Source organism: Callorhinus ursinus, unplaced genomic scaffold, assembly GCF_003265705.2.
Source record: "Callorhinus ursinus isolate GAN/ISIS: 27379988/994484 unplaced genomic scaffold, GSC_fseal_2.0 scaffold13, whole genome shotgun sequence".
NCBI classification, from domain to species: Eukaryota; Metazoa; Chordata; class Mammalia; order Carnivora; family Otariidae; genus Callorhinus; species Callorhinus ursinus.
Genome location: NW_027397075.1, coordinates 14,051,672 through 14,079,103, shown reverse-complemented (window position 1 = coordinate 14,079,103; position 27,432 = coordinate 14,051,672). Strand labels below are relative to the sequence as shown.

The 27,432-nt window shown below is 49.2% G+C and overlaps 2 protein-coding genes across 3 annotated transcripts in view; one reads left to right on the top strand and one right to left on the bottom strand.

Annotated features, from left to right (window-relative positions):
• The window catches only part of ABCA3 (ATP binding cassette subfamily A member 3), a 40,558-nt gene extending 36,665 nt beyond the window's left edge, over window positions 1-3,893 (bottom strand). For both annotated transcript variants that reach the window (XM_073899648.1, XM_073899653.1), the window contains exon 1: window positions 3,716-3,893. The gene's annotated coding sequence lies outside the window, so the exon portion shown is untranslated. The remainder of the gene's footprint in view (window positions 1-3,715) is intronic.
• A 912-nt stretch (window positions 3,894-4,805) lies between these two features.
• Window positions 4,806-27,432, top strand: part of LOC112828197 (ATP-binding cassette sub-family A member 17-like) — a 72,863-nt gene continuing 50,236 nt past the window's right edge. Inside the window, 9 exon segments of the mRNA XM_025877105.2 lie at window positions 4,806-4,819; window positions 16,809-16,895; window positions 17,269-17,527; window positions 19,891-20,018; window positions 20,971-21,055; window positions 21,058-21,132; window positions 22,723-22,982; window positions 23,641-23,754; window positions 24,675-24,792. Coding sequence (XP_025732890.1) covers window positions 16,842-16,895; window positions 17,269-17,527; window positions 19,891-20,018; window positions 20,971-21,055; window positions 21,058-21,132; window positions 22,723-22,982; window positions 23,641-23,754; window positions 24,675-24,792 — 1,093 coding nt within the window. The 5' untranslated portion in view covers window positions 4,806-4,819; window positions 16,809-16,841.

Here is a 27,432-nt window from a genome sequence, read left to right as displayed (position 1 = left end):
TTCAGTATGGAAGGACCCTGGCACTCCTGCTGGTCTGTGTGCTGGCAGCCACGTACCCTGATGGGGACGGCGGCCCTTGCCCGCTGGTTTAGTTTAAGCCTCACACATGTGCTGGACTTCATGTGATGCAGGGTATGACGTTCAGGTGCAATTAAAACACACAAAATCATGGCCGAAGCATTATGATACTTTGTAAGGATTTGGGAAGTGACTGTGAATACCCTTGGTGACAGGAAGGGTTACCGGTCATCTCGGGACTTAGAACTTAAGGAGGAAATACATATTTTCTCTCAAGAAAAGTTCCAAATCTGGAGGCCTTTTTCTTTTTTCTCCATGACAACGGACCGCCTTGTGTCAGCTAGCTCATTTCTCTTAAGCCAACGCACTCAAATCTGTCCCTTCAAGGAAAAGGTGACAATGAGTGAGAGTTGCAGTTTTTCAAAACAACCCAGGCTAGGAATGGAGCATTTATGAAAAGGGATGTGTGGAGCCCAGGGGCAGCGCCATCTACATGCACACGCACACGCTAATAGTATCCGGAGCTAGACGCTCCACCTGCCCCAGCAGCCCCTGAATGCTTACCCACCCCCCACGCCCCCCCACCCCACCGCGGCAAGAGCCCTCGTGGGATTGGTGAGCGGGAGAGAAAGGCAAGTCCTGGGCTCCCAGCACAGTCTACACGGCTTCAAGAGGTTCATGGCGTTTACCGGCGACACCACCAGAACCAGGAACCAAAATAAACAGAACCCAGAACCAAACCTTCAGATGAGGACTTAGGGTTCACCAAGACTTTATAAACGGGATGCAGACTTGCTCACATGGCTTTCTTTGAAAAACAGCATATGGGATGGGGCGCCTGGCTGGTGCCGTCGGTGGACCGTGTGACTCATGATCTTGGGGTCGTGAGTTTGAGCCCCATGAAGGGCGTGCCGACTACTTAAAAAAATTAAAACATCCACGTTTTTATGATTGATCTAGTAGCACTAATACGCTGCACAAATGTGACCGTGTTCACTTTGCCTCTCATCCCTTTAAAAGGTCTATATTTGTGTGTATTTCTGTGTCCATGATATTCAGGACGGTAGTATAAATAAATGAAATACACGGGGGTGCAAACTTAAATCCTTTTACATGTAGCAGCACGCAAGAAAAAGCTTATGGATTACGTATTTACACAAGTGGCCCTTACGTGGATGAGGCAGGAACAAACCCACGAGGCTCGGTCATTGTCCGGGAGCCCCAGGAGGCTGGGTTCAAGGCTGTGGTCACTTGCATCGGAGGCCCAGGCAGAGACCTAGTTTGCTGGCCTCGCACTCAACACCACCAACCACCCAGTCCAGAGTTGGGGCAGCCGTCTCCTTGGGATCCTATGGCTCTGAGTTCACAAAAAAGCTCCTGGCAGGGCTTGGTGGGGTGTATTTTTAAGACAGGGGGCGTGGCCCAAGGGAAGCTATGAGGAGAGAGTTCCACAAAATCGGTCTGCCTCCTGCTTTGCTTACCCCTGCTGGAGCCTTGGTCCCACTCATGTCCTGCTAGCCATTCTGCCTCTCTGGGTGTAGGGAATGAGGTAATGAGGCGATTGAGGATCCCCAGGGTCTTCCACAGCAAGCTCATTACTCAGTTCCTGCAAAGGTACCTGTCTGCCTGGTGACTCCAAATCTCTGAGCCATTCAGGGGGATGGGGACTGACACGCTCTACACTTTCCCAAGAGGGTCTGGGCCTACTGCGGTTTTGTCTTCTTGGAATATCATCTCCCTGTCCAATCCCAGCCCCACTGTGAAGCAGCCATGGACAACCCTGGCCCAGGTATTCTTCATCCTGGCTGCATAATGGAATCTTCTGGGGGTGCTTTAACTCAGAAACTGATATCAGAGGTCCACCCCTAAAGATTCTGGGCTCTGGCCTGGGCAGGGGACCCATCCTGGGGTGATTCTACCATGCAGCCAGGGTTCAGACCTTCTGCTCTTGCTGAAAGCCACCCCTCCACCTCTGGACACCCGCAACAGCTTTTCCAATGTGTCAAATGGTACTTGTCTCATTCTGTCTGATGTCACAGTTACTTGTGAATAAATCATTCTCTTTAGCTCCATCCTAAGGTCCCCAAGAGCAGGGACCACAACCAATTAATCTTTCCATCATGCACAGAGCCTTGCCCATCCTTCTCCCCGAGTTCTAGAATGTTTTCTTTCCCCTTCACCAACTCAAGAGCAGATGAATCTACTGTCATCTCAGGAGGCAGGGCTGGAGAAGAGACAGTCAAGTGGGGAGTCTTCCCGGGCTTTCCCCATTGAGACTAAGTCAAAACAGGTTCCCACGAGACTGGCACACACACCGTGTAAGGCTAGTGTCTTTGAAAAAGCCACCTGAGCTGATCTCTCCTGTTCTAAACGGCTGTGTCGTCAGCATGATGGGAGATCACCAGAGAGGGAACGATGTCATCCTGTTTGTCAGATATGATGACCAAGTGGGCAATTAAAAAAAAAAACAAAACTGCAAAGACTTAAAAAGAAGAGCGAGGGGATTCCCAGGGCATCCAATTTTTACCTATTTTCCCTTTTTCTTATGTTCGCTTGATGCAGACTTTCTAGAGGAAAAGAGCCTTGATCTTTTCAAGTTTACAGAAGGCAGCACCCAACTGTTCAGAATCAAATGACACAGTTGCTCAGGAGAAAAAAAGCCAGCCTGACTCACTTGCACCCTGCCCAGGTCCCCGCTCTGTCATGGGGTGTCAACCACCCATTCAACAAGCGTGTCTCCATCCCCTGTTCTGTGCCAGGCTCTGGCTCTGTGCTGGGAACCCAAGCCCTGACCAGGCCCAGGGCCGGCAGTAAGTGGCCTCACAGTGCAGGAGGCAAAGGCGTCAACAAACAGAAATACCGGATAAGGCAATGGGCTTTCATTAGGCCATATCCAAGGAAGTGAGGAGGGGGCTCTGGATTGCACACCAAATGTGCACCAAGTACACGTCCGTCCTAAACCCTAGTGCAGGAGACAGGACCTGCCCTCATGAAGCTACAGTGTAGTGTGTGAATGCCAATACCGGTGTAAACGCAAATTCATACCATGGACCCACTGACCACGGACCCCAGAGGTTACTGAGGGCTGTTGCAGGCCTCTCCACCTAGACCAGGCATGCACGCCTTTCTGTCCGCCGCACAGCTCCCACCATGAGCACGGGACCACTGCCCGCCCTCCCATTCTGGCTCCCGGGAATGAAGGGCTGGGCGCAGGCCGAACTCCGGGGTGGGGAAGCACTCCCACCCACCCAGGGAATCTCAGCACGAAGGATGAGCCAGCAGCATCCCGGCGGCCCTGCTCCGCGCTCCCGGCCTGGGGGCTGCAAGGCTGTGGTGGGCGGCTGCCTCGAGCGCCTGCCTGCCGGACGAACGCCAAAGGGTCCACCCTCCCGGCTCTGTACAAAGGGTGCCGCGGCGCATCCAGCTCCGGGGTTCGCCGAGGAAGCCGCCCGCGGGGAGGGGGACACGCCCAGAAGCTCGGCAGAAGGGGAAGCCTGAGTCAGGGCGGCCTGGCGCTGCGGCCCCGCGAGGTGCACCTGCCGGGCGGGGCCGCGCGCGGCCGCGGAGGTGGGGGGTCCGGGGCGGGCCGGCCAAGCAGGGTGCGGCCGAGGGGGCAGGCCGGCCGGGCGGAGGGCGGCCCGGAGCCGCGAGCCCCGGGAGCAAGTGAGCGCGCGCGGCGGGTCCCGGCGGCACTCACCGACCCTCGGCGCCAGGGCGGCGGCGGCCGGCGCGCTGCCCTCTTGCGGGGTCCCCTGCCTCGGGCCCGGCTGCGCTCGGCCTTGCGGCGGCGGCGACAGCGACGGCCGGTGCTGACAGCGGCTGGGACGCCCGGCGGGGAGGGGGCGCCTGCAACCTGCGGCAGGCGCTGACCGGGAGGCTCGGGCTCCTGCAGGGGGCGCGCCGGCCGGCTCGCGCGTGCGCAATGGGGCAGCCCTGCGGGTGCCCGGCCAGCCCGACGCCCCGCCCCGCCCGCGCCTGCGCGCTGCCCGCCGAACTCGGGGCGGGACGTGGTGGCCTCCACATGCGTTTGGGAGCGGCTGGAGCAGTCGCCTTCTGAACCTCCTCGACCTTTGCTGGCGGTCCAGCCATTCCCCCCAGCACTGTCCTTCTTCGGGCGCGGGTCCCTGTGTTGCGGAGGGAGGGCGACTGGCCCCCTTGGGCCTGGTGCAGACTGCCGGGGGGGACGGGGGCCCCAGGGGGTGCTGGATGGAGGATGAGGAACTTTCTAGAAAACGGCTAGGCGGGTTGGAAAGCCCAGCAGCCTGGTGTGTCCAGGGTCATGGGGCAGAGTTGAGAAGGGCGGGGAGACCTGGGGGTCATGAGGCCAGGTTGGGGTCACCTTAGCTGGAAGGTCGTGGCTTAGGGTTGTTAAAGTCAGAAACAAACGGAGACGAGCCTGGCGGGGGGCCCTGAGCAGAGAGAGCCAGTTTAGTCCTGGGGGCAGAGCTTAGTGTCGCCCCTTTTGGGCAGGGCGAACTTGACCCCGGGTCATTTCTTGCTTGTGCCTATGGAAATGATAAGCAAAATGTGAACCATTTGCCAAGGCTGTTGGGAGACGAGCCCTGAAAAGTGCAATATTGTCACCACGCACTGGGAAGAACAGTCCGCTGCCCTGCAGTGTGAGCGACTTTAACAACACCGCTCCCCCACAGCCCCCTTCCATGTTTCTGCTCGGCAAACTGTTGTTTGGTGTGTGCACAATCAATGTTTACTGATTACGACTTCAGGGACTCATTGGTTTTACTTTGGCTATTTTGAAACTTTGACAGGGTCGGGGCCACCTCAGACAGGAGGAACACAGGTCAGGCTGGGGGCACCTGGAGCTGAGAGGGTCCTGAGGCTGGGTTGGGGCCACCGTGGAGGGGCAGAGTCACCTGATACAGAGAGGTCACGAGGCCAGGCAGGCATCACCTGGGACCGGAGGGTCCCAAGGCCGGGTTGGGGTTACCTGGGGGGTGGTGAGGTCGCGTGGCCGGGGCGGGGGGGGGGCGGCGGGGGGGGGGGATTGGGTCAGGGGCCTGGGCCGGAGTCTCTTGAGCGGCGGTGGTGTGGGGCCAACAGTCGCCGCAGGCCGGCCCACTCGGGTCCCCACGCCCGGACTGAGCGCCGCCCGGGGCCTACGACTCAGGATCCTCCGCGGCACAGGCGCACCTGCCGCTCGGCTGTGTCAGCGCTTCCCGGCATTAGTCCCAGGGGCGCACCTGGGGCGCCGCCTGCTGCCGGCCTGGCCCCGGCCGCGCCCAGCGCACCTCCGCGACCCGGAAGCGGCCAGTCAAACCATAAAGTAATGAATGACCCGAGTTGGGAAGCTTCTGTCCCCTCCATCCCAAGGCTCCTCTGGATTAGCGATAGAGGATTTCCCTGTCTTTCACTGTCTGAAGTGGTGCTGTTGACTTACGCGTTTGTTGGCTTCTCTTCTGTCTGTCTCTCTCGCCAGAAGGTGGGCTCCATGGTAAAGGGACTTAGTCTAGTTCGTGGCTACATCTCAGGGTCCTGGACTGCCTGCCAGAGGGGAGGCACCCGGTAAATGTTGGTTGAATGAAGGAGTCAGAAGACCTGGCTTCGCATCTGGACCTGGACCCTTGGAGGTGCAGGCATGTCATTTGACCCCTCTGAGCCTCAATCTCCTGTCCCTAAAATCAGAATGATAATAGGACTAGTAATAACACCAAACTCAGAAGTATTTTGTTTTCGGGTCAAATGGGAAAACACATAAACACCAAAGAAGTGGTAGTCCCGTGTGAGCATAGCGGGACTTACTAGCCCAGTCTCTATAGCGAGCAGACAACAATGAAGCAAACAAAACACCCAAAGAGAAAAACAGAAAAACCAACTGAACACAATTACAATTCAGGTGGAGGAGTGGGTTATTAATGTGTTGCGAGCATCTTAAAAACTTGTCTCTCCCCATCCTTGCTCAAAGCCTGCATCCCCTCCCTCCCAGCCCAGGTGTCTGCCCCGAGACTCTAGAAACCTGGCTGACCAGCGTTTTCCTCAATCTTTCTTCTTTCAAGAACAAATCCTTGCCATTTCCAACTTATATTGGTTACACCTTGCAATTTTCCCCCAGCCCTTCCTAAACTTGAAAGGGTTCTGCATAACCCAATCCAGGAACAGAGCAGGCTGAGTCGGACTTCCCTCAGATGGAAGGTGAAGGTGGGGGGGTGGGGTGGACAGGAGGAAGGACTATGCAGACCAAGAGAGACACCTGCAGATTACTGATTGATACCTTTGTTCTTGATCCTGTTAGGGTGCCTGTGTGGTAATTACGATTAGGCACCACAGTCATGAACTGAAGAGGGTATAAGGCCACTGTCTAAGGAGGACGTTCTGTGGGAAGATTCCAGGCTCCAGACACCTGTTCACAAACAACTGCCCACGGGGTGGGCCCTTTTAATGGATCCTCAACAATCACTTTTATGCTCAGGGCTCACTAAACCTGGATGCTCCACCTGGTATTCTTCCAAGTGGAGGCCCAGATAAGGGTCATAATTTGTTCAAAATCACACAGTAGAGGTGATACTGGAGCCCAGGTGTTCCGGTGTTCAGGCTCCTGGACTCCTTGACAGTCTCTGGTAGGTAAATTACTCACACTCATGTAGTGTGAAAACATGCCAGGTCATTAATTTACAGGGGATACTCCTTGGGGTTCCCGTGGCTCAGACATTTCTCAAGATTGATAGCAAAAACTAAGGTGCATGGTGACACTCAGAAACAAAACTTATGGCTTTATAGAAGGCAGTAAACCTGTCATTGCAAAAGTTGGCTGACATATCTAGATATATACTTACCCACACTCTATGCATTTTAAAAATGGAACCAATATGTCAGCTCCTATTTCTTTTTGCAGGGACACAAATACTACCTCCCTATCCATCTGTATCTATCTATGTTTATATATGTACTTTCTTGTACAGCAGTGCCCACATTGGTGGTATTCAATGCAGAATTTTAGAGTACAGTTTCTCTGATTGTTCCCATAGGAACAATGTTATAATTGGAGGCTTCGTTCCAGACCAAGGGCTGCACAATATACTCCTTCGTTCAGCGGTTGAAAGGCATTAATATGGTAGTGGTTAAAACTGGTTATGGACTCTGGCCATGCAGCCTCGAATTGAATCCCAGCTCTTAATGCCTTACGTAACCTCTTTGTGCCTTGATTCCCTTGCATGAAATAGGGAGCACATAGTACTCACTTCATAGGATTGCTGTGAGGATTCGAAGCAACAAGACATATGCAACACTTCAGAAATGCTTGGCACTTAGCAAGGGCTCAGTTCCTAGTTTGGGGGAGATTTTGAGTAAAGCCTTCTATAATAATGTGTATATAGGTTCTTGTGTAAAAATTTTTGGTGTGTGTTTGAAAACAAAAATTCTCATTTTGCTTGGGTAAAAACTTAGGAATAGGATCGTTGAATTGTATGGAAGTGTATGTTTAGCTTTATAAGAAAACATAAGAAACTGCCAAAATATTTCCCCACATGGCTGTACCATTTTGCATTGCCCTGTTGGTATATAAGAGTTCCAGTCACTCTATAACTTTGCCATCACTTAAAAAACTTTTTTTCCAGCCATTCTAGTAGTTGGTAGTGGTATTTTATTGTGGTTTGAATTTGCTTTTCCTAATGACATAATGCTGAGCATCTTTTCATGGGCTTATTTGCCATACATATATCCTCTTTGGTGCAATTTAAAAATTGGGTGTTAATTTTCTTACTGTTGAGTTTTGAGAGTTTTATATATTCTGGATATAGCTCCTTTGTCAGATAAGCAATTTGCAAATATTTTTTCCTAGTCTGTGCCTTGTTTTCTCACCCTGTTAATATTTTGCCGAGAAAAAGATTTTAATTTTAATGAAGTCCAACTTACCAATTTTTCTTTTATGCTTTTCGTGTCATATCTCAGGAAACTTTGCTTAATCCAAGGTCACAGGGATGTTCTCCTGTAGAGTTTTTTTTTATTCCTAGAAGTTTTAGAGTTTTAGGTTTTGCACTTAGGTCTATGCTGTATTTTGAACTGATTTTGTATAATGGATTGAGGTATCGATCAAAGTGGATTTTTCCCCATCCATGATTCCATTTGTCCCACCAACCTCTGATAAAAAGATAATTCTTTTTTCCATTGAATTGCACCTTTGTCGAAAATTGACCATATTTGTGAAGGTCTATTTTTTAACTCTTCTGTTCCATTGGTCCGTATGTGTATCTTTGATCTTTTAGTCCGGGCTTTGGCACGCTTTTTCCATAAAGGGCTGGATAGCAAATGTTTTAGGCTTTGCACGCCAAGAGGCAAAATTCAGGGTATCATACACATACTTGTTATATGAGACGCATTTCCAAAAAAAATTTTATTAGCAACATTCAATATAATAATTGAATGTAACTTTTTTTTGCAATATATATCTACTCATGAGAACAATGGAGCTCTTTTTTTTATGGGATAACATATTGCTTTGCCAGGGTTCAAAGACAGTGTTCCAGGGGCACCTGGGTGGCTCAGATCGTCGAGCGTCTGCCTTCGGCTCAGGTCGTGATCCCAGTTTGGGAGAACTGATGTCTTAATACAGACTTCTCCAGTCCATGAGTACGGTATATCTTTCCACTTATTTCATTTTTTAAAAAGAAAACTTTCATTTTTCATTAGTGTTCTTTTGTCTAGATTCTGCACATATTTTGTTGGATTTATTTCTAAGTATTTCATTTTATCGGGATTATCACAAATGCTACCTTGAAAAAACTTTGGGTTTCCACGTGTTCCTTACTAGTATATAGAAATACAACTGATTTGTGTATATTGACCTCAACTTCTGGGACCCTGCTAAACTCACTTATCAACTGTAGAATTATTTTTTTAGGATTATTATTTCTTGGGGAAATCATGACATCTGAGAGTAGCAACACTTTTCTTCTTGCCTTATTATTTTTTTATATGTCTTCCTTGAAATGTTTTTGTCTAGCTTTGATATCAAGGTAACCCTGACCTCATAATATGGGAGTTGGGAAAGTAGCCCACCTCTTCTATTTTGTGGAAGAGATTGTGTAGAATTAGTATTATTTCTTCCTTAAACGTTTGTTAGAATTTGCCAATAAAACCATCTGAGTCATGGTTTTCTGTCTTGGAATGTTTTTGACTATGAATATAATGCAAGTAGGTATAGGACTATTCAGGTTATTTCTTCTTGAGTGAGTTTTGGTAGCTTATGTCTTTCAAAGAATTGGTTTCACCCAGGTTTTTGAACATACAGACATCAGTACTGTTACTGATAATATTCAGTTAATTTGAAATGTTTTCTTTATCCCGTACTAAATTCCCATGTATACTTTGGTATATATATAAATTCTTTTTTTATTGAGCTGTGACTGTCCTAGTATGATATTTTTTTAATTAATGAAGTTATACAACAACAAATTTAAAAATTTGGATAGTTTCTGGGGTGCCTAGGTGGCTCAGTCGTTGGGCAACTGCCTTCAGCTCAGATCATGATCCCAGGGTCCTGGGATCGAGCCCCGCATCAGGCTCCCCGCTCCACGGGAAGCCTGCTTCTCCCTCTCCCACTCCCCCTGCTTGTGTTCCCTCTCTCTCAAATAAATAAATAAAATCTTTAAAAAAAATTTGGATAGTTTCTGGTTGTTATCTCTTTCAGAATTTTCTTGCCTTATTTCACACCGTTGTGCTTCATGTGGACTTCTGAATCAGTTTTTTAAAAATCTTGTTGAAATCTTTATTGGTGCTATGTAAAATTTGTAGATTTATTTAGGAGAATTAAAATCTTTGTATTGACTCTTCCTATGCAAAGATATGTCTCCCCAGGGACACTTTGATGGCTCAGTCGGTAAGTGTCCGACTCTTGATTTTGGCTCAGGTCATGATCTCAGGGTTGTGAGATCAAGCCCCATGTTGGGCTGGGCCTGGAGCCTGCTTTAAGATTCTCCCTCTGCCTCTGCCCCTCCACCCCTCCACCCCTCCACTGCTTGCTCTCTCTTTTTTAAGATTTATTTATTTATTTGAAAGGGAGAGAGAGAGTGTGTGTGTGTGCAGGTGAATGGGGGGAGGGACAGAGGGAGTGAGAGAATCTCAGGCAGACTCCCTGCTGAGCACAGAGCCCTACATGGTAATACACACACACACACACACACACACATACATACATACATATATATATATACAGTTTTAGTATGTTATAGGCAAGTCTTTTTCTAAGGTTAAAAAAAAGAGATCTGAGAATACATGGTGGATTTTATCAAATGCCTTTTGGGAATTTATTGACACAATAATATGTTTTGAATCTTTCAATCAATAAATATGGTGAATTACAACAACATCTTATGATAGTGAAAACAATGAATCATTCCTATACTTCTGGGGTGGATTTCCTGTTCGTTCATGGTGTGTTATTCCTTTCGTGTACCTCTGGATTCATCAAGGGCTGATCTGTCTTTTCAGTGAGAATGAGTTGTAGTTTTTTTGTTTGGTTGGTGGGTTGGTTGGTTTTAAATGTTAGCCTTCTCAGAGTTTGGGATCACTGTTATGCTAATAGGTTTTTAAATACTGGACATTTTCTGTCTTTACGTTTATGGATCAGTTCAAATAGCATCAGAACGATCTGTTCCTTGCAGTTGAAAACAATTCACCCATTTGCATTATTTGCGCTTGTCCTGCTTTGTAGGCTCTTGGACAACTTTCTGGATTTCTTCACAGTTTATTTGCAGAAACATTTAGGTTTTTAAAAATCTCTTCCTGGGGGTGCCTGGGTGGCTGTCAGTTAAGCATCTGCCTTTGGCTCAGGTCATGATCTCAGGGTCCTGGGATCGAGCCCTGTGTCAGGCTCCCTGCTTAGTGGGGAGTCTGCTTCTCCCGCTTCCTCTGCCGCTCCCCCCCCCCGCCTCACTCGTGTTCTCTCACTCTGTCTTACTCTATCTCAAATAAATAAAAAAAAATAAAATCTTAAAAAATAAAAATAAAAATCTCTTCCTGTATTGGATTGATTTGGTGATTTCTATTTTCCTAGGTAATCAATCTACCCCAGGCAGGTGGACAATTGATGAGCAAAGAGTTATTTGTAGAAAACAGCTAAATTTCGGTGCATGATTGGTTACTTTCCTTTTTAATTATTGATTAATGCATCTGTATGTTGGCTCCCCTTTTGTGTTGGCTCAGTGTGCTAGTGGGTTATGTGTTTTCAGTGTTTTATTTGCTTACCTATTAGTACTTCGCTCTTTTCTAATCCAAACTCTCTGCTATAAAACAGTATCTGTGTTTCTGAGAAATTCAGAGTTTAGAAAACACATTACAGAATCTGTTCTTTCAGTGGAAAAGGCTCTCTACCAATCATCCTTCTCTGGCCAGAACCTCAGCTGTAGCATTTTAAAAAAATACCTGTAATTGCATCAGTGCATAGACCAAGCATATGACAACATCTGGCTTTCCTGTATAGGATGGATTTGGTGATTTCTATTTTCCTAGGTAATCAGGAAAGGAGGTCCTGCCTCTCCTCCCTTTGTCAACAGCAGGGCCATTAACCTAAGAGCCTCACACATGCCCTTGACATCCCTAACATGGGTGACAAAGATGCTAATGTCCTATAAGAAGCTTGCCCAACCGCATCACTGCACACACCTCGTTCTGTGAACAAGTTTAACCCGTCGTGTTCTGTGTAATTAAAAAAAAATTACACAGGGGCACCTGGGTGGCTCAGTTGGCTAAGAATCTGGCTCTGGATTTCAGCTCGGATCATGATTTCAGGGTCGTGAGATGGACCCCGGATTCAGGCTCTGTGCTCAGTGGGGAGTCTGCGTGAGATTCTCTCCCCCTCTGCCCCTCCTCCCTGCTCATGTGCTCTCTCTCAAATAAATAAATCTTTTTTATAAATCACACATATTCCTAACGGATTTTTTAATTTTTGTGGGCTTTAAAATTTCTGATTTAATAATGCAGGGAGGCTTAGGGTTATGGATTTTCCTGTTGATACAGTTTTGTCAAAACAGTTTTTTTTAAAATAGATTTTCGGGGCGCCTGGCCAGCTCAGTCGGTAGAGCATGTGACTCTTGATCTCCGGGTTGTGGGTTTGAGCCCCACGTGGGGTATAGAGATTACTTAAAAATAAAATCCTTTAAAAATTATTTAAAAAATAGATTTTTTTTAAGAGCAGTTTAGGCTCACAGCAAAACTGAGAAGGTACAGAGATTTCCCACACTCCCCCTGCCCCCTTACACACACAGCCCTGTGCAGACTGACATACCATTCTCTATTTCAGCTCAGGCTGCATAACAAGTACCACAGATTGAGTGGTCCAAACAACAGGAATTTATTGTCTCACATTCATCCTACAGATTCCAGAAGGCAGCCAGGACATAGAGCTCTTCCTTTTTTTTTCTATGATGCATATTACTTCGTTGTCTAGATATGTAATGGTTTATATAACGAATCCCCTGTGGTGGGTACCAGGCTGCTTACACTCCTTTGCTATTATAAACAGTGATGTGCTGCATAAACTTGCAGTGTGTCAGCTCATGCTTGCACAGGTGCACCTGAGGATCAGACTCCTAGAAGTGGGGGCGTCGGCTCAAAGGGCCAGCAGTGACACTCTCATAGAAATTCTGAAGAGTTGCTGGGTTGCTTATGTTCAGGGCCCCCTCCCCCTTTTTTTCCTCTCTTTTTCTATCCTGGTCATTTGTTTTCCCAAATACAGCATAAATGGAGTATCCTGCTTACCTGGGACCTGTCTGCCTGCTGTCCTCATGCCTGAGCTTGAGGTGGACGGTTTGTAGTCTGCCTGTTGTGCCTGTGGGAAGGGCCAGGGTGTCCACCCCTTCAGCCTGCTGGCCTCCTCCGCTCTGCAGAAGGTGTGGAGACTGCCCTCCAGTGACCGTCCTGTGCAGAAATCTGTCTCAGTGTGACGGTGAGGCATTACAATGCATTTCCCTGACAACCATTTAGGTCGAGCACTTTGTCATGTGTTATCAGCGATTTGGGAAACTGAGAGTCTCTTCCTATTTTTCTTTTGGGAAGTCTTTTTCTTAGTGACTTATAGATAGCTTTGCTCATTCTGGGTTGCATTTGCTCTCTTACTGGGCCTTTTGCGGAACAGATTTCCTTAATTTTGACCTAGTTCAGTTTACCCAAGTTTTCTTTATGTTTAGCGGTTTGGAGTCGTGTTTAAGAAATCTCTGCCTAGGGCGTCTAGGTGGCTCGGTCAGCTGGGCGTCTGCCTTTGACTCAGGTCATGATCCCGGAATCCCAGGATCGAGGCCGCATTGGGCTCCCTGCTCAATGGGGAGCCTGCTTCTCCCTCTCCCTCTGCCGCTTCCTCTGCTTGTGCTCTCTGCCTGTCAAATAAATAAATAAAATCTTAAAAAAAAAAAAGAAAGCTTTGCCTAGTTCAAGGTCACGGGTAAAGGAAATAGGAAAAACATGTTTTCCTATTTCCTTTACCCTTCACATTCAGATCAATCATCTGAAGTTGGAATTTTGTATGTGGTGGGAGGCAGGAATCAGGACACGTGGTCTCGCATAGTGACGGCCAGCTGGCCCCCGAGCCATCCACCCCTTGGGAAGACCCTGCTTCCCTGTCCTGCCTGTCGGCTTTGTTGTAAATCAGGTGATCGTGTACCTGTGGTCTCTTCCTGGACTTGTGTTTCATCGGTCAGTTTGGCCACCCTTAAGTGTAGTGCTTCTTTTTTTTTTTAAGATTTTATTTATTTATTTGACAGAGAGATAGAGAGCAAGGGTAGGCAGAGGGGCAGGTGGAGGGAGAGGGAGAAGCAGGTTCCCCGCCAAGCAGGGAGCCCAATGCAGGACTCGATTCCAGGACCCTGGGATCATGACCTGAGCTGAAGGCAGATGCTTAACTGACTGAGCCACCCAGGCACCCCTTTTTAAAGATTTTATTTATTTGAGAGAGAGAGAGAAAGCACAGAGGGAGAGTGTGAGGGAGAAGCAGGCTCCCCGCTGAGCAGAGAGCCCAATGTGGGACTTGATCCCAGGACCCTGGCATCATGACCTGAGCTGAAGGCAGCCGCTTAACCGACTGAGGCACCCAGCCTCCCCAAGTGTACTGCTGCTGATTCATGCTTTCTACCTGATACTATCCTGTTTTCTTCGTACGTCTTATTTCCCTTACTAGGCTTGTTTGAAGCCACTGAATTCCAAGAAGACAAGCTCTATGACTGACTGGTCTTTAAAAAAATTTTTTTTTATGAAGTAATCTCCATACCCAACATGGGGCTTGAACTCACGACCCCGAGACCAAGAGTTGCACGCTCCACCGATGAACCCAGCCAGGCGCCCCTATTACGGACGGATCTTTTGATGATGGCATTGTGGCTGGACACAGTGCCTTTTTTTTTTAAAGATTTTATTTATTTATTTGAGAGAGAGAATGAGATAGAGAGAGAGCATGAGAGGGGGGAGGGTCCGAGGGAGAAGCAGACTCCCTGCTGAGCAGGGAGTCCGATGCAGGACTCAATCCCGGGACTCCAGGATCATGACCCGAGCCGAAGGCAGTCGCTTAACCAACTGAGCCACTCAGGTGCCCTGGACACAGTGCCTTCAACACATAGTTGCTGGTTGTCGTACATCACAAACATTGAAATAAACTTTCTTTTAAGAGAAACAGCCTACCTGTGTTATCACAAATTCTAAAAGATGCTCAGTATGAAAACCTCCATCTCCTCTGTTTTCCTGTCCCATTCCAGTGAACCATAAGTGTGGTTGGAGAAAACCATTGTGTTCTCATGGTCTGGGCGCTTTTTCTTTTAATCTGTGGTGGGCCAGTAAGGAGCCAAAATACCTCCTCATCTGCATGGCGTGGGTTAAGGCTGGAAGATTCTAACACCGGCTTCTGAGGAACTCACTGTTGGGTGTTTTGGCACATGGGTATTGTTTCTCCCCCTGTATTAAATGTTATGCCCACACCCCTTGCCATGTGAGTCAGCAGTGCCCCCCATTAGAGCACGCAGAGTTTTCTTCCCTGTTGTATTCATATTGGAATGGTTAGCAAGCGTGTGTGGGAAGATGCTTGAAATGCGTTTGTGTGGTTTGGCTTGGCCACTTGCTGTGAGAACAGCATGTTCCTGCTGGGAGGAGACATGCAGAACAGGCCTGTATGCGTCCAAGCCAGCTGCGCTAACAAAATACCACGGACTGGGTGCCGGGAACAACAGAAATTTATTTCTGGAGGCTGGAAGTCCAAGATCCAGGTGCCGGCAAGGTTGGTTTTTCCTGCCATTTCAATCCTCCCCTGGGTTTGCAGGTGGCTGCCCCTGGCTCGTCCTCACCTGGTCTTTCCTCTGTGCCCGGCACCCCTGCTGCCTCTGGGCACCCACATCTCTAACAGTAAGGGCACAGTCAGGCCACCCTCACGGGCTCGTTTTGCCTTCACTGCCTCTGGAAAGGTCCTGCCTGTAAAAGCAGTCCCAGGCTGAGGTCCTGGGCATTAGGACTTCACCACAGCAGTTGGGGAGGAGGGGCACAATTCAGCCCATAACTAGACCTAAAGACCAGTCCAGCCAATCCCAGGAGGCAGCAGAGCTGTGAGCAGGAAATAAACGTCCGTGGTTGGGGTGGTTTGTCGGGTAAGGAGCCTACAGCAAAGGCTGACTAATATAAACGTGTCTTGTATTCACTCTTCTTTTTTTTATGGAGGTGAAATTCACATCACACAATGAGGCACTTTAAAGTGTACCTTCAGGGGCGCCTGGGTGGCTCCGTCCATCCGTTAAGATCCCACTCTTGGTTTTCGCTCAGGTCACGGGCCCAGAGGCTTTGGATCGAGCCCCGTGGGTAGTCGGCTTCTCCCTCCACCCCGCCCCCCCCCCCCGCTCTCTCCCGCTCTCTCTCAAAGTAATAAATCTTAAAAAAAATAATGACATGTACCTTCAGTGTGCTCACAACACTGTTCCTTTAGTTCCTAATGGGCAATGTCAGAGAGGCTTTCGCCAGAGGAAAATGCATCCATCCATTCTTTCACTGACGGGAAAACGTCTTTGTGGAAGTGCAAATCTTATGGTGGTGGGAGCTAAAAGCCGAAGCCTGTGATACCGGGAAGCGTGTCCTTCCTCACAGGCGCGACCCGACACTTGCTGCGGGCCCCGTAAATGCCTTGATTTATGGGGCCCACATTTACAGAGTGGTCAGCACCTGCTGGTCCTGCTCTTGAGTCCAGGGTCTTGGTGGTGAAACAAAAACAAAAAACAGGCAAAAAAAAAAAAAAACCTGCTTTCATGGGGCATGCATTCTAGAGGAAATCAGATTCAATGAGTAAGTAATCAATAGCATGTTCAGTGGTTTAAAAGGGCTAAGAAGGAAAATGAACAGGGAAGATTGCAAGAAAGGCCTCACTGCAACAGGTGTTTTCCGTGGGGATGATGCTCCAGGGAGGTGAGCACGGCTGTGAGCAGAAGCCAGTTCTGTCCCCTGCGGGTCACAACCAGGCCTGTCCCAGCAGAGGTGGGAGCCAGGAGGAGCCGGGGAGGGCTTCTTTGCACGTGCTCACCCTCCTGAGGCTGGGCCCCTGCTCCCAGCACCAGCCCTGCCGCCGCTGCAGACCCGGCAGGTGCACCAGGCAGTTGGAGGCTGTAGACAGAGATGCAGAAGTCATCCGCGTGTCCATGCATTTCAACCCAGCGAGGTCACCTGCAGGGGAGGGTCAGCGCTGCTGTGGCACAGGGGTGTGTAGAGGTGGGCAGGTGAGGCGGAGTCAGCCACAAGGAAGGAAGAGTGCTCTGAAAGCTCCCGGAGGGCCCAGGAGCAGTTTTGTGCGACACGTGACATTCGCCCCATTTGCTTCCCAGCCAGGGCTGGTAACGCCTTCCTCAGCGGGAAACATGACGATGGGTAGGAATCTGAAACTTCTTCTGTGGAAGAATTTCATCTTGAAGGTGGGGGGGGGGGGGGGGGGGGGGGGGGGGGGCAGTGGCGTCTTGTGGGGAGGGACTGGATGTTGAAGTTAGGTTGGGTTCTAGTAACAGATTAAAGAAAAAATCAACTTTACTTGGAATGGGGCCCCTCTCTGCAAATACGGCCAGTTCCCATTGGAACTCTGCAGACTGTCATCACTGAAGCCCTCACCGTTGTTACTGGTTTCTCGCCGCTTATGCGTGGAAAAGTCGGACGGGGTGGCATCTAGCTCATTCTCTATTGTGCAGGGAGGCTGCGGGAGGGAGAGGGCTTTTCACAAGGAAGCCTTGCCACCTGGCGACTCAACACGTGTGATCTGCTTTGGATTACCACCCGCTTTCCTTTCCATTGCAGAAGCGGAAGACCCTGGTCACCGTGCTGGAGATCCTGGCGCCACTGCTGTTCTCCACGATCGTCATGTATCTTCGCCTGAACAGTCTGCCCCAAAAAAGGCCTCCTTTGAATTACCTTGTGATCAGCATCAGTTTGCTGCCAGACTTCTTCTATTTCCCCATGCAGACTAGATACCAGCTAGTGTACATCCCTTCCAAGAGCAGAACATTAAAGGCTATCATGGAAATGGTGGAGAAATCCTTTGACGTTGAGTTTGAAGGTGGGACACAGAGATGGGGTACGGGTATGGAGGGAGGGCATTTCTCCAAAGTTGGAGGCCTTTGCCAGAGGGTGCTTATGGTTGTGATTCCAAATGTGGGGTCTCCAAATCCTAAAAAGTCTGCAGAGGTGGTCGCTGGGGGAGAGCAGCCCATTCTGATCCTGCAGCCACACCCCCCGGAGACGAGAGATTCTGAATTAGCGCTCTGACTGGTCTCGCTTTTCTTCTTGACCCCTTCTAGTCCAGTCTCTGTGTGGATCCAGGAAGATCTCTCAAAGGTCAGTGGGGTCTGGCCAGCTAGTGCCTCAGCCCCTCCTGGGCTTCCACTGCATGGGGAGCCAGGCAGGCCCTTCTCTGGGCTCCCCTGCACCCCACGAGCCAGGCAGGCCCCTCTCTGGGCTCCCCTGCACCCCACACGCCTCCCGAGGGCTGTGCCTTCCTAGCCCTGCAATGGTGCTGAGCAGAGCAGGCAGCTTGGGTTTAGGTCTCTCACCTGTGCCTCTGTATCTCTTGGAGCCCTGCTGGCTCCGCTCACAGCATTTTGATTCACGTTTCATCACATGGCCACTAACGGCTCTCTGTGCCGCACCTGCTGGGCACAGAGGGCAGAGGCCCGTGTCTGTCTGTTCTGGGCCTACTCTGTGCCTGGCACACACTCGCTGTTCAATACGTATTTATTGGATGGAGTAATGCACTTAGGGAGATACAGCTTTTCAAGATATGGAGTCCACAAAATGTGGAGTGATTTTCCAAAGTTATACTATGTGTTTTTGTAAAAGTATTCCAGTAACACAGAAGGTACAAAGTGGAAAGAAAGGGCAGTCCTCTCCTAGCTCGGAGCGCTACTCAGTGCAGACAATTCTTTCAAAGGCCCTCTGTGGCCACGTGTGTGAGGACCGCTGTTTTGCGCTTCATGCTTGCCTAGCGCCCTGAAATACCATTCCAATTCAGTTGTATCTTTCACAAATGTGAGGTTATGAAACAAACAACGGAGAAATCTTCTCTGGGGAGGTGATATGGTAGTGAAGCCGTGAGGGTGAGGGACAAGCCATGCGGGGTGGGAGGGTGACCTCAGGACTCGAGGCGGCCAGCAGGGGGGTCGCCGAAGGGTCGGGGAGCTGGCAGCCGTGGGCGAGGAGGAAGGAAGTGGGGAGAGTGGTCCCAGTGAGGTCGGAGTGTCTGCGGGAGCCTCGAAGGCCTTGTCCAAGTCCTGGATTTCCTTCTCCTGCCCAAGCCCGCCCGCCGTGGGAGGGTTTTTAAGAAGAGAAGTTACATGATTTGTTTTAGAAGAGCCGTCTCTGGCTGTTCTCTGGAAGAGAGACTGGAGCCCCTGGTATTCGCAGACATTTAGGAGAAAGTGGATGGGCGGAGGGGAGACATGCAGGCAGACGGAGCTGCGTGGATGAATTCGAGATCAGTCTGCAGTGGGAGGAGCGCCTGGGTGGCTCAGTCGTTAAGCGTCTGCCTTCAGCTCAGGTCACGATCCCAGGATCCTGGGATCGAGCCCCGTGTCGGGCTCCCTGCTCGCTGGGGAGTCTGCTTTTCCCTCTGCTTGCTGCTCCCTCTGCTTGTGCTTTCTCTCTCTCTAAAATAAAATATATTTTTTTAAAAAGCTGCAGCAGGACATTGCGGGTCAGAAGCCCTCCTGCCTGCTTTGGGCCTTTCTTGGTAGGTGGCCCTCCTACTCCCAAAACATTTGCTTTGCATCTGGGCTGAGTTTCCACCCCATTTCCAGGGACCCCTCAGTGGCCTCCGCAGAGAAGAAAACATTTCTATTCTGTCTTCCCTTAAGATCCCACCTCAGGCAGTTTATCTTTTCTTGGGATCGAGGTCTTGAACGTTTATTTCTTTTTTTTTTAAAGATTTTATTTATTTATTTGACAGAAAGACACAGCGAGAGAGGGAACACAAGCGGGGGGAGAGGGAGAGGGAGAAGCAGACTCCCCGCTGAGAAGGGGCCTGATGCGGGGCTCGATCCCAGGACCCTGGGATCATGACGTGAGCCGAAGGCAGACGCTTAACGACCTAGCCACTCAAGCGCCCCTTGAACGTTTATTTCCGCCTTATTGCTTCCGACTCACGTCTTGTCTCGTCACAGTGTGTGTTCTGCCCTCGGTCCCATGATGACTCCTGCTAAGAGGAGTGTGGCGCTGACTGTGGGTTCCGGTGCTTTCCTTCCTCGCGTGGCTTGCGGCCACCCGCCATGTGCTCGCATGTTTGCAAAACAGCCGAGGGAGTGAGTGAGGCTTGTGGCCCCTCAGCCGAGAAGCGGGCGCCCCTGCACCTGCTCAGGGAGGACGGCCATGGGCGGGCAGCGGAGGCCTTCCCGCCAGCCCCTTGCCGACTGGATTTTCTCTCTGCAGTTCTAGGCTATTCTTCGGTGCTTGTCTTTGAAAGTTACATAATCCAGGACCCCAAAGCCTTCTACATGTGGGCCGGAATTGTCTTGGATCACTACTTCAATGACAGCAAGCAGCCCCTGCCGCTGGAGGTAAGGACGGCCCTTCTGGAACAGCCTGATGGCGCTGCCCAGCCCCAGGGGCGAGTCCGCGAGGGAGTCTTTTCACCTGAGCTGCCCCTCTGTTGTCCTGTGTTACTGCCCTGTCTTACTTCCGGAGGAGGTAAGCAAACGCTCCAGGCTTCACCTCTTACAACCTGGCCCCGGGGGCCCCTTCCTGTTCTCCAATTCCTTACAAGGGAAGCCTTGCGCAGGGGAGCCTCCTGCCGAGGGAGGAGGGCTACGCGAGCAAGCTGCTTGATTACGGACTGGGTGCCCGCTCCGCAGCCACTGGCTGTCTAGCCGTGGGAAGGGCGCTAGCCTTTCTGGGCCTCAGTTTCTTGACCAGTGTAATGGGACTAATAGTAGTTCCTAACTTGGAGCATTAAATGAGTCTGTGCCCAGGAGAGAGCCGGGAAGAGAGGCGTTTTCCAGAAGGACTGGTCCTAGTTGCCACCATGACTAGCATGGACTCAAACGTGGTAGGGCTTTCTGGCAGTGGTTCCTGTCTGGGGGTGGGAAAGCTTTGGTGTGGTGCTGTACCATCGCGTAAAGATTAATTGTCAGAACTTGCTTGGGGCGTTAGAAGCCGGAGGCAGACTTGTTTATAAACAACCAGCAACACTTGGCAAGCACGTAGGAATGCCAGGCACACCCAGGGGTCATCCGACTGGATCCTGCAGTATGTCTGGGATGGGCGCTGTTAACAGCCTCCCCACTTTACTGACGAGGAAACCAAGACAAGAAGGTCAAGTGACTTGCCCAAACGCTGCCTTCCTCGAGGGGGCTCTCCCAGGATGGTGGTGGCAGACCAGCGTGTGCTCCCCAGAGGGGACAGCCATCCCTGCCGTCCCAGCTGGCCTCGGGCGCGGGTCTGCTCTGTCCTGGGTCCTCTCTGAGCATTAGGATCTTATGACCGAGGTTGTCCTCCCTTTATCCTCCACAGATCAAATACCACCTGCGCTTGAGCTGCATTCAGAGGAACTCCTTAACCTTGAAGGTGACGACATACCGTGATAAGCTGGAAGACTGGGCACATCCTTCCTTTATCCTCCAAACCCGAGCCAAGTGCCCCTGGCCTTTGGACATTTCGACGGGGGACTCCCTGGTGAGGAAGCCCGTGTGCGTGGCCCTGTGTGCGCCCACCTGGTCCCGAACTTTTCAGAAGGGGTTGAGGGAGTTACATTTAGAAATGTGTCACTGGGTAAAATGCTTTCCTTCTAGAGGAAGTTAAAGCAGCAATTAAGCGTTTGATTTGTACTGATACTGAACTGCTTGAAGGAAGGATGGAAGTATTTTACAGGAACCAGGAGGGTATGTTCCTTTTCATGCGCCTGTGTGTACTAACGTTTGCTTTAGCTTCCCGCAGGCTGGGGGAGCAGCCGCGGGACAGCAGGGGCACCCGTTCTCCTCTCCTGAAGGACGCACGCTCCCTACATCCCTATAGAGTTTGGGGCTCCTTCTTTGTCGGGGGTTCAGGGAGGCCTCCCTGCAGGGAACGAGCTGCTCGTAGGAAACTGAGCTGCCAAGCTGCACCTCACTGTGGGATGAGTGCACAGCGGACGTGGAGCCTTGGGCCTGCAAGTCCAGCGAGGGGGAATGTAAACCGAGGGCTCATAGATTCGTGTGATTTTAGAAAGGGTACCAGCCGCTCTGCAGAGGAAACTCTCTTACCCGCAGTCAACACCACATGACAGTTCCCGGGATTTTAGTGTCAACGTGTTCCTCTCGTGTTCATCCTCACGGATCTGGGGGTCCGTGTAGGGGTGGGCCATTGGGAGACCTTGGTCACCTCCACTTCACTGCTGCGTGCCCCACCCTGGCTCTGCCCACAAGGAGGGCCAGGAACCCTCTGTTGCGCTTGAAGGTGGGGCCATTATCTCTCTCTCTCTTTTTAAGATTTTTAAAATTTATTTGTTTGACCGAGAGAGACACAGCGAGAGAGGGAACACCAGCAGGGGGAGCAGGAGAGGGAGAAGCAGGCTCCCTGCGGAGCAGGGAGACCGATGCGGGGGCTCCATCCCAGGACCCTGGGACCATGACCTGAGCCGAAGGCAGACGCTTAACGACTGAGCCACCCAGGTGCTCCTGGGGCCATTATCTCTTAAAAGATCCCGGGGCCTGGCGTCTTTGCCCTTCAACCTATTTTTCCCAAAAGCTGACCTCAGCCCACCGGCTACGCTGTATCAAAACAAGGGCTGCTTACGGTCAAGATGGTTTTTGAGGTTTGGCAGCAAAATCTGATGCCCATAACCCTTGGGTCACAGCGGTGACAGTTCAGAGACAGTCACAGTCAGGGAGGGGGGCTGTGGTCTCCCAAGTGCTTTGAATTTAACCATCTCATATGTCCTGGATAATTAGAAGTGCAGAGCGGGCACCCTTTTCCTGGAGCCTGAGTGCTTAGTGGAGGAGATGTGGCCCCACCACGCAAGAGTGTTGTATGGGACATCCCTTGTTTTGTGCGTTCAGGACACCTTTGCCCTGTTCTCTGATAAAAGACGCCATCACAGCCACGGGGGGCCCGTGGCGACTCTGCTCCTTATTCCACATGGCAACAGGTGGACTCGAGAGAGCCCGTCCTACTACTGTTGGTGTGTCTTCACGAATCGCGAGCAACAAGCATCTGATTCATCAGGTGTCCTGCTGTGTCAGTCTTTCTGGGTCTCTCACACCTGGTGTCCGCTGTGTTCTCATGCAGGATACAGCAAGGCAGGCTTCCTGACCTTACAGCATGCTCTGGACAAGGCCATCGTGCAGCACCGCGCCCACAATGTGATGACCCAACTGTTCGAGGACCTCGCTGTGCTCGTGAAGAGGTTCCCGCATGGAGCCCACATCCAGGACACGTTCTTGCTGATCCTTCAGAACGAGTTCCCTCTTCTGTTCATGCTCAGCTTCATCTGCATCCAGCTCATCATCATCAATTCTGTTGTCCTGGAGAAAGAGAAAAAGCTGAAGGTAGCCCCACTGGCATGGGATGCATGCCTCTCCCGGGACCCGGGATGTGCGGGAGCACTAATGAAAAATGACCAGAGTGGGAGTGAGGCTAAGGCAGGGGAGAGGTGTGTAGTTGTCAGAGGGACATCCAAGGTGAGTTGGAAGGTGGATGTTCTTCCATCATTTGACCTGCTTGCCACTCAGGCAACCCCATCTGTTGTGATGACATGAGTCCTTGCTTTGGGGCTTGCCCATGGTGGCTGTTCAGGAGATGCTTGTGGAATGACTCCCTGAGAAATGCACAAGGAGGGGAATGACCCCCAGGAGTAGCTCGCTGTCTTGCTGCTGCAGCCGGGAGCACTGTCCAGGGAGCCCCAGCAGAACATAAGGCTGATCCCACGAGTTTCTCTGCCTTCTGTGCTCCGGGGCCCTGCCCGCTCTCTCCCGTGACTTCTCTCTTCACCTTTTGCTAATTTCTTCCCCTTTGATTGATTCTTATGACTGTGTCTAGAAAATAGCCTGCCGGTGGCTCCCTCGACCTTGCTTGGCCTCACCCACCGTGTCCGGTTTGCTCCGTGGTCTCGCGCGCACAACGTGCTCTGCCGGAGGCAGTCTGCGAGGCTGCCATGGGCGTCTGCACCCAACGTGGTAAGACAGCCGGCTCTTCTGCTTTCCCTAGGAGTATATGTGCATGATGGGAGTGAACAACTGGCAACACTGGGCTGCCTGGTTCACCATGTTTTTCATCTCCACCCTCATGGTCGTCTCTTTCATGACTGTCCTCTTCACGCAGGTACGTGTCTCGGGCCCTCAGGATGTGCTTGGCTGTGCAGAGGGGTGGGTGGCGGTGCTGAGATTCGGCAGCTGGGGAGAGCACAGCTAGTGATGAGCACCTGGGAACCCTCAGGTGGATGCGGGGTGGTGCTTACTGAAACTCTGTGGGGATCCGGCGCGGAACGCGCACCATCCGGGAGATTGCCCTCCCGCCGTTCCCAGCTCTGCGAGGACTGGACGCAGGCGTAGTTAACTTCATTAGGGAAGTGGAATTCCAAGAGATGTATTTCATAAACTTTAAAACATTGCAAATTTTACACTCTACAGATAGTTGAAAACAGTTTTTGTAAGAGATGAGGACATTCTCTCAGGCCCGTGCTACCTTGTTAAATTTTCCTTCTACGCTGCTATTGAAATTCGGTGTTCCGATTTGCTAACTTTCATTTAATGACTAAATTATAATCCACCATGTGGATGTATGAAAATTTGCCTTCTAAATTACCAAAGTTGGGGCACTTTGGATAAGGGAAGGGAAGAAAACCCAGACCACACAGCAGAACACATAAAACAAAGAAAATGGCCAGAAAGCATTAAAAAGAGGAGATGTCAGCTTCCCAAAGGAATACCATAGTCTTCTGTAATAGTGACGATGACAAATGGGATAAACTCTCTCATTAAAGCCAAAAAGATTCACACTGGGTCAAAAACTGAATTCGGACTTACACTTTCTTTAAAAAAGGTACACAGACTGAGCATCATTTGTAAATGGTCGTGGACACTGGATCAACGTCTGCCTTAAAAAAAATCTGTCTCTGTTGTTTAATTAGGATCATCTTGTAAAGTTTTTTTTTTTTAATTTCTGCATTGTTAACGGGTAGAGAATGCCTTCTCTTCATTCTCTCCATGTAAAAACGACGTGTGTCTATGACTGCAACACAGGTGCACGGTGTGACGGTGTTCAGGAACAGCGACCCTAGCTTGATATTCATTTTTCTACTGTGTTTTGCCACTGCCACAATTTTCTTTGCATTCATGATCAGCACATTCTTCCAGAGAGGTGAGTCCTGATACAATTTTCGGTCAGGGAGGGCGTTATTGCTTCTGTTTCTGGTAGCACTGCTACTCAAGTTACCTACAGCATGAATTATTATTCCTCCAAAGCCAAATTTTCACCTCTATGGTTACTTTAGCAGTAGACTCATTCCATTCCCTGTCCAAGGCTTAGGGAACCATCTCATGTACGTCTTTTTCTGCTTTGTTTGGCTGCTAAATGTCACTTCAAACAGATGCAAATGGTTAAGTCCCAACTTGGAAGGAAATGAGGGATAAAGCATCAGTGCAGATAGTTTTCCAGGTCTTGATTGTGAACTTGGGCACAATGATAGGATGGCTTCTGAGACACCATAGTAAGACCGGAATTCCTGGGACTTTGGTCCTATCAGGAGGGGTGTTCCCTCTAAAATTATTGGTAGAATCAATGAACTACTAGGGACAAAAATAACAGGAAATGGGGTCAAAGTCAGAGCGTGGGAGAATGGACTGCTGATTCAAATAGAGAGGCAGAGGTAAAAACATTCATGGAGGGCGGGTCTAGTAGTTGGTGACAAACAGAGGGCTTACAAGAACTTGGGGAAAAATCAAAATGTGCTATAAATGAAGCCAGGCAGTTTACTCTATACATTTGTGAATATTTTACATTAAGTATCATGTTCTAATGTTCTAATATGTGGGCTTTGGCAAATACCGACTCTACCAGTGTGGGAGTGGGTTCTTTGGGAGGTTGACTGGGCCTGGACACCATCTCCTGATTTGAACTCTATACCGAGTTCTCCATTATCCTCAATACAAGCATGGCGGCGGGGGGGGGGGGCTGTCAAGTAAGAGAATTATGTGGGGACCTGGGAGCATGACTATCAGAGGATGCTTGAAAGCTAAGGCTAATGTAGTGCTAAAGGTTGAAGCCAAAAAAAATTGACTTTGCAGTCAAGCATAAGAAATAAGCAGAGGGCTGGAAAGAAAAAACAAAACCAACGAGGTCAGAAGCACAATAAAGCAAGACCAGAGTGGAAAGCAGATAGCAGGCAAGAGTCCCAAGTGAAAGCAAAAATATACCACATAACATCAGAGTTTATGATCACTTGATTTTTGATGAAGGGGCCAAGAGAATTCAACAGGTAAGGAATAATTTTTTCAACAAAGAATGCTGGAATAGCTGGATATCTATGTACACAAGAATGAAGTTGGACCTCTATATCACATCATACATAAAAATTAACTCAAAGTGGATTATAAACCCAAAGGTAAGCGCTAAAACTACAACACCTTTAAAAGAAAATCCAGGCATAAATCTTTGTGATCTTGGGTTAGATGGTGTTTTCTTAGACATGACACCAAAAGCATAAGTCATAAAAAAGAGGATTGATGAATTGGACTAAATCAATATTAAAAACTTATGTGCTTCAAATGATACCATCAAGAGAGTGAGAAGACAATCCACAGACTTGGAGAAAACATCTGCAAGTAATGTATATCATGAGAGACTTATAAATAAAAGAAAACTTACAACTAAAAAATAAAAACACAAATATTCCAAACTCATTCTATAGGCCAGCATTACCTTGATACCCAAATTGGAAAAGACATGAGACCAATAAAACTACAGATCAGTATTCCTTATGAATAGAGGTGTAAAAATCTTCAACAAAATACTAGCAAACTAAGTCCAACAGCATATTTAAAGGATTACACACCATGCCAAGTGGGATTTATACCAAGAATACAAGAATAATTCAGCATATGAAAAACAGTAAATATAATACACCACTTGAATTGAATGAAGGAAAAAATAAACACAATTTTATTCACTTTTATTTGTCTCAATTGATATTGAAAAAGCATGTGACAAAATCCAGTACTTTTCATGATAAAAACATTTAACAAACTAGAATATAAAGGAATTATCTTGACCAAGAGTGAGCATTTACAAAAACCCCACAGCTAACTTCATATTCAATGGTGAACAATTGAAAGTGTTCCCCCTAAGACCAGGAAAAAGATAAGGATGACCACTTTCCCCTCTGTTACTCAACATTGTACTGTAAGTTCTAGGCAGAGCAATTAAGAATGAAAAAGGACTAAAACGCATGCAACTGGACAGGAAGAAGCAAACTCTCTCTATTCAAACATGACATGATCTTATATAGAGAAAATCCTAAAGAATCCACAATGGGAACTTTTAGAGCAATTAAATGAATTCAGCAAGTTTTCAGGCTAGAGATCAACACCCAAAAATCAGTTGTGTTTCTATACACTAGCAGTGAACATTCCAAAAAAGAAATACAGAAAACAATTCCACTTAAAATACCCCCCAAAATAAAATACCCAAGAATAAATCCTCCCAGGGGTGCCTGGGTGGCTCAGTTGGTTAAGCGACAGCCTTCAGCTCAGGTCATGATCCCAGAATCCTGGGATCGAGCCCTGCATCGGGCTCCCTGCTCAGCAGGAAGCCTGCTTCTCCCTCTCCCTCTCCCCCTGCTTGTGTTCCCTCTCTCTCTGTCTCTCTCTCTCTCTGCCAATTAAATAAATAAATAAAATCTTTAAAAAAAAAAAAAGAATAAATCCTCCCAAAGAGATAAAAGACTTGTTGAAAGAAATCAAAGACAACTTAATGCAATGGAAAGACATCCCATGTTCATGG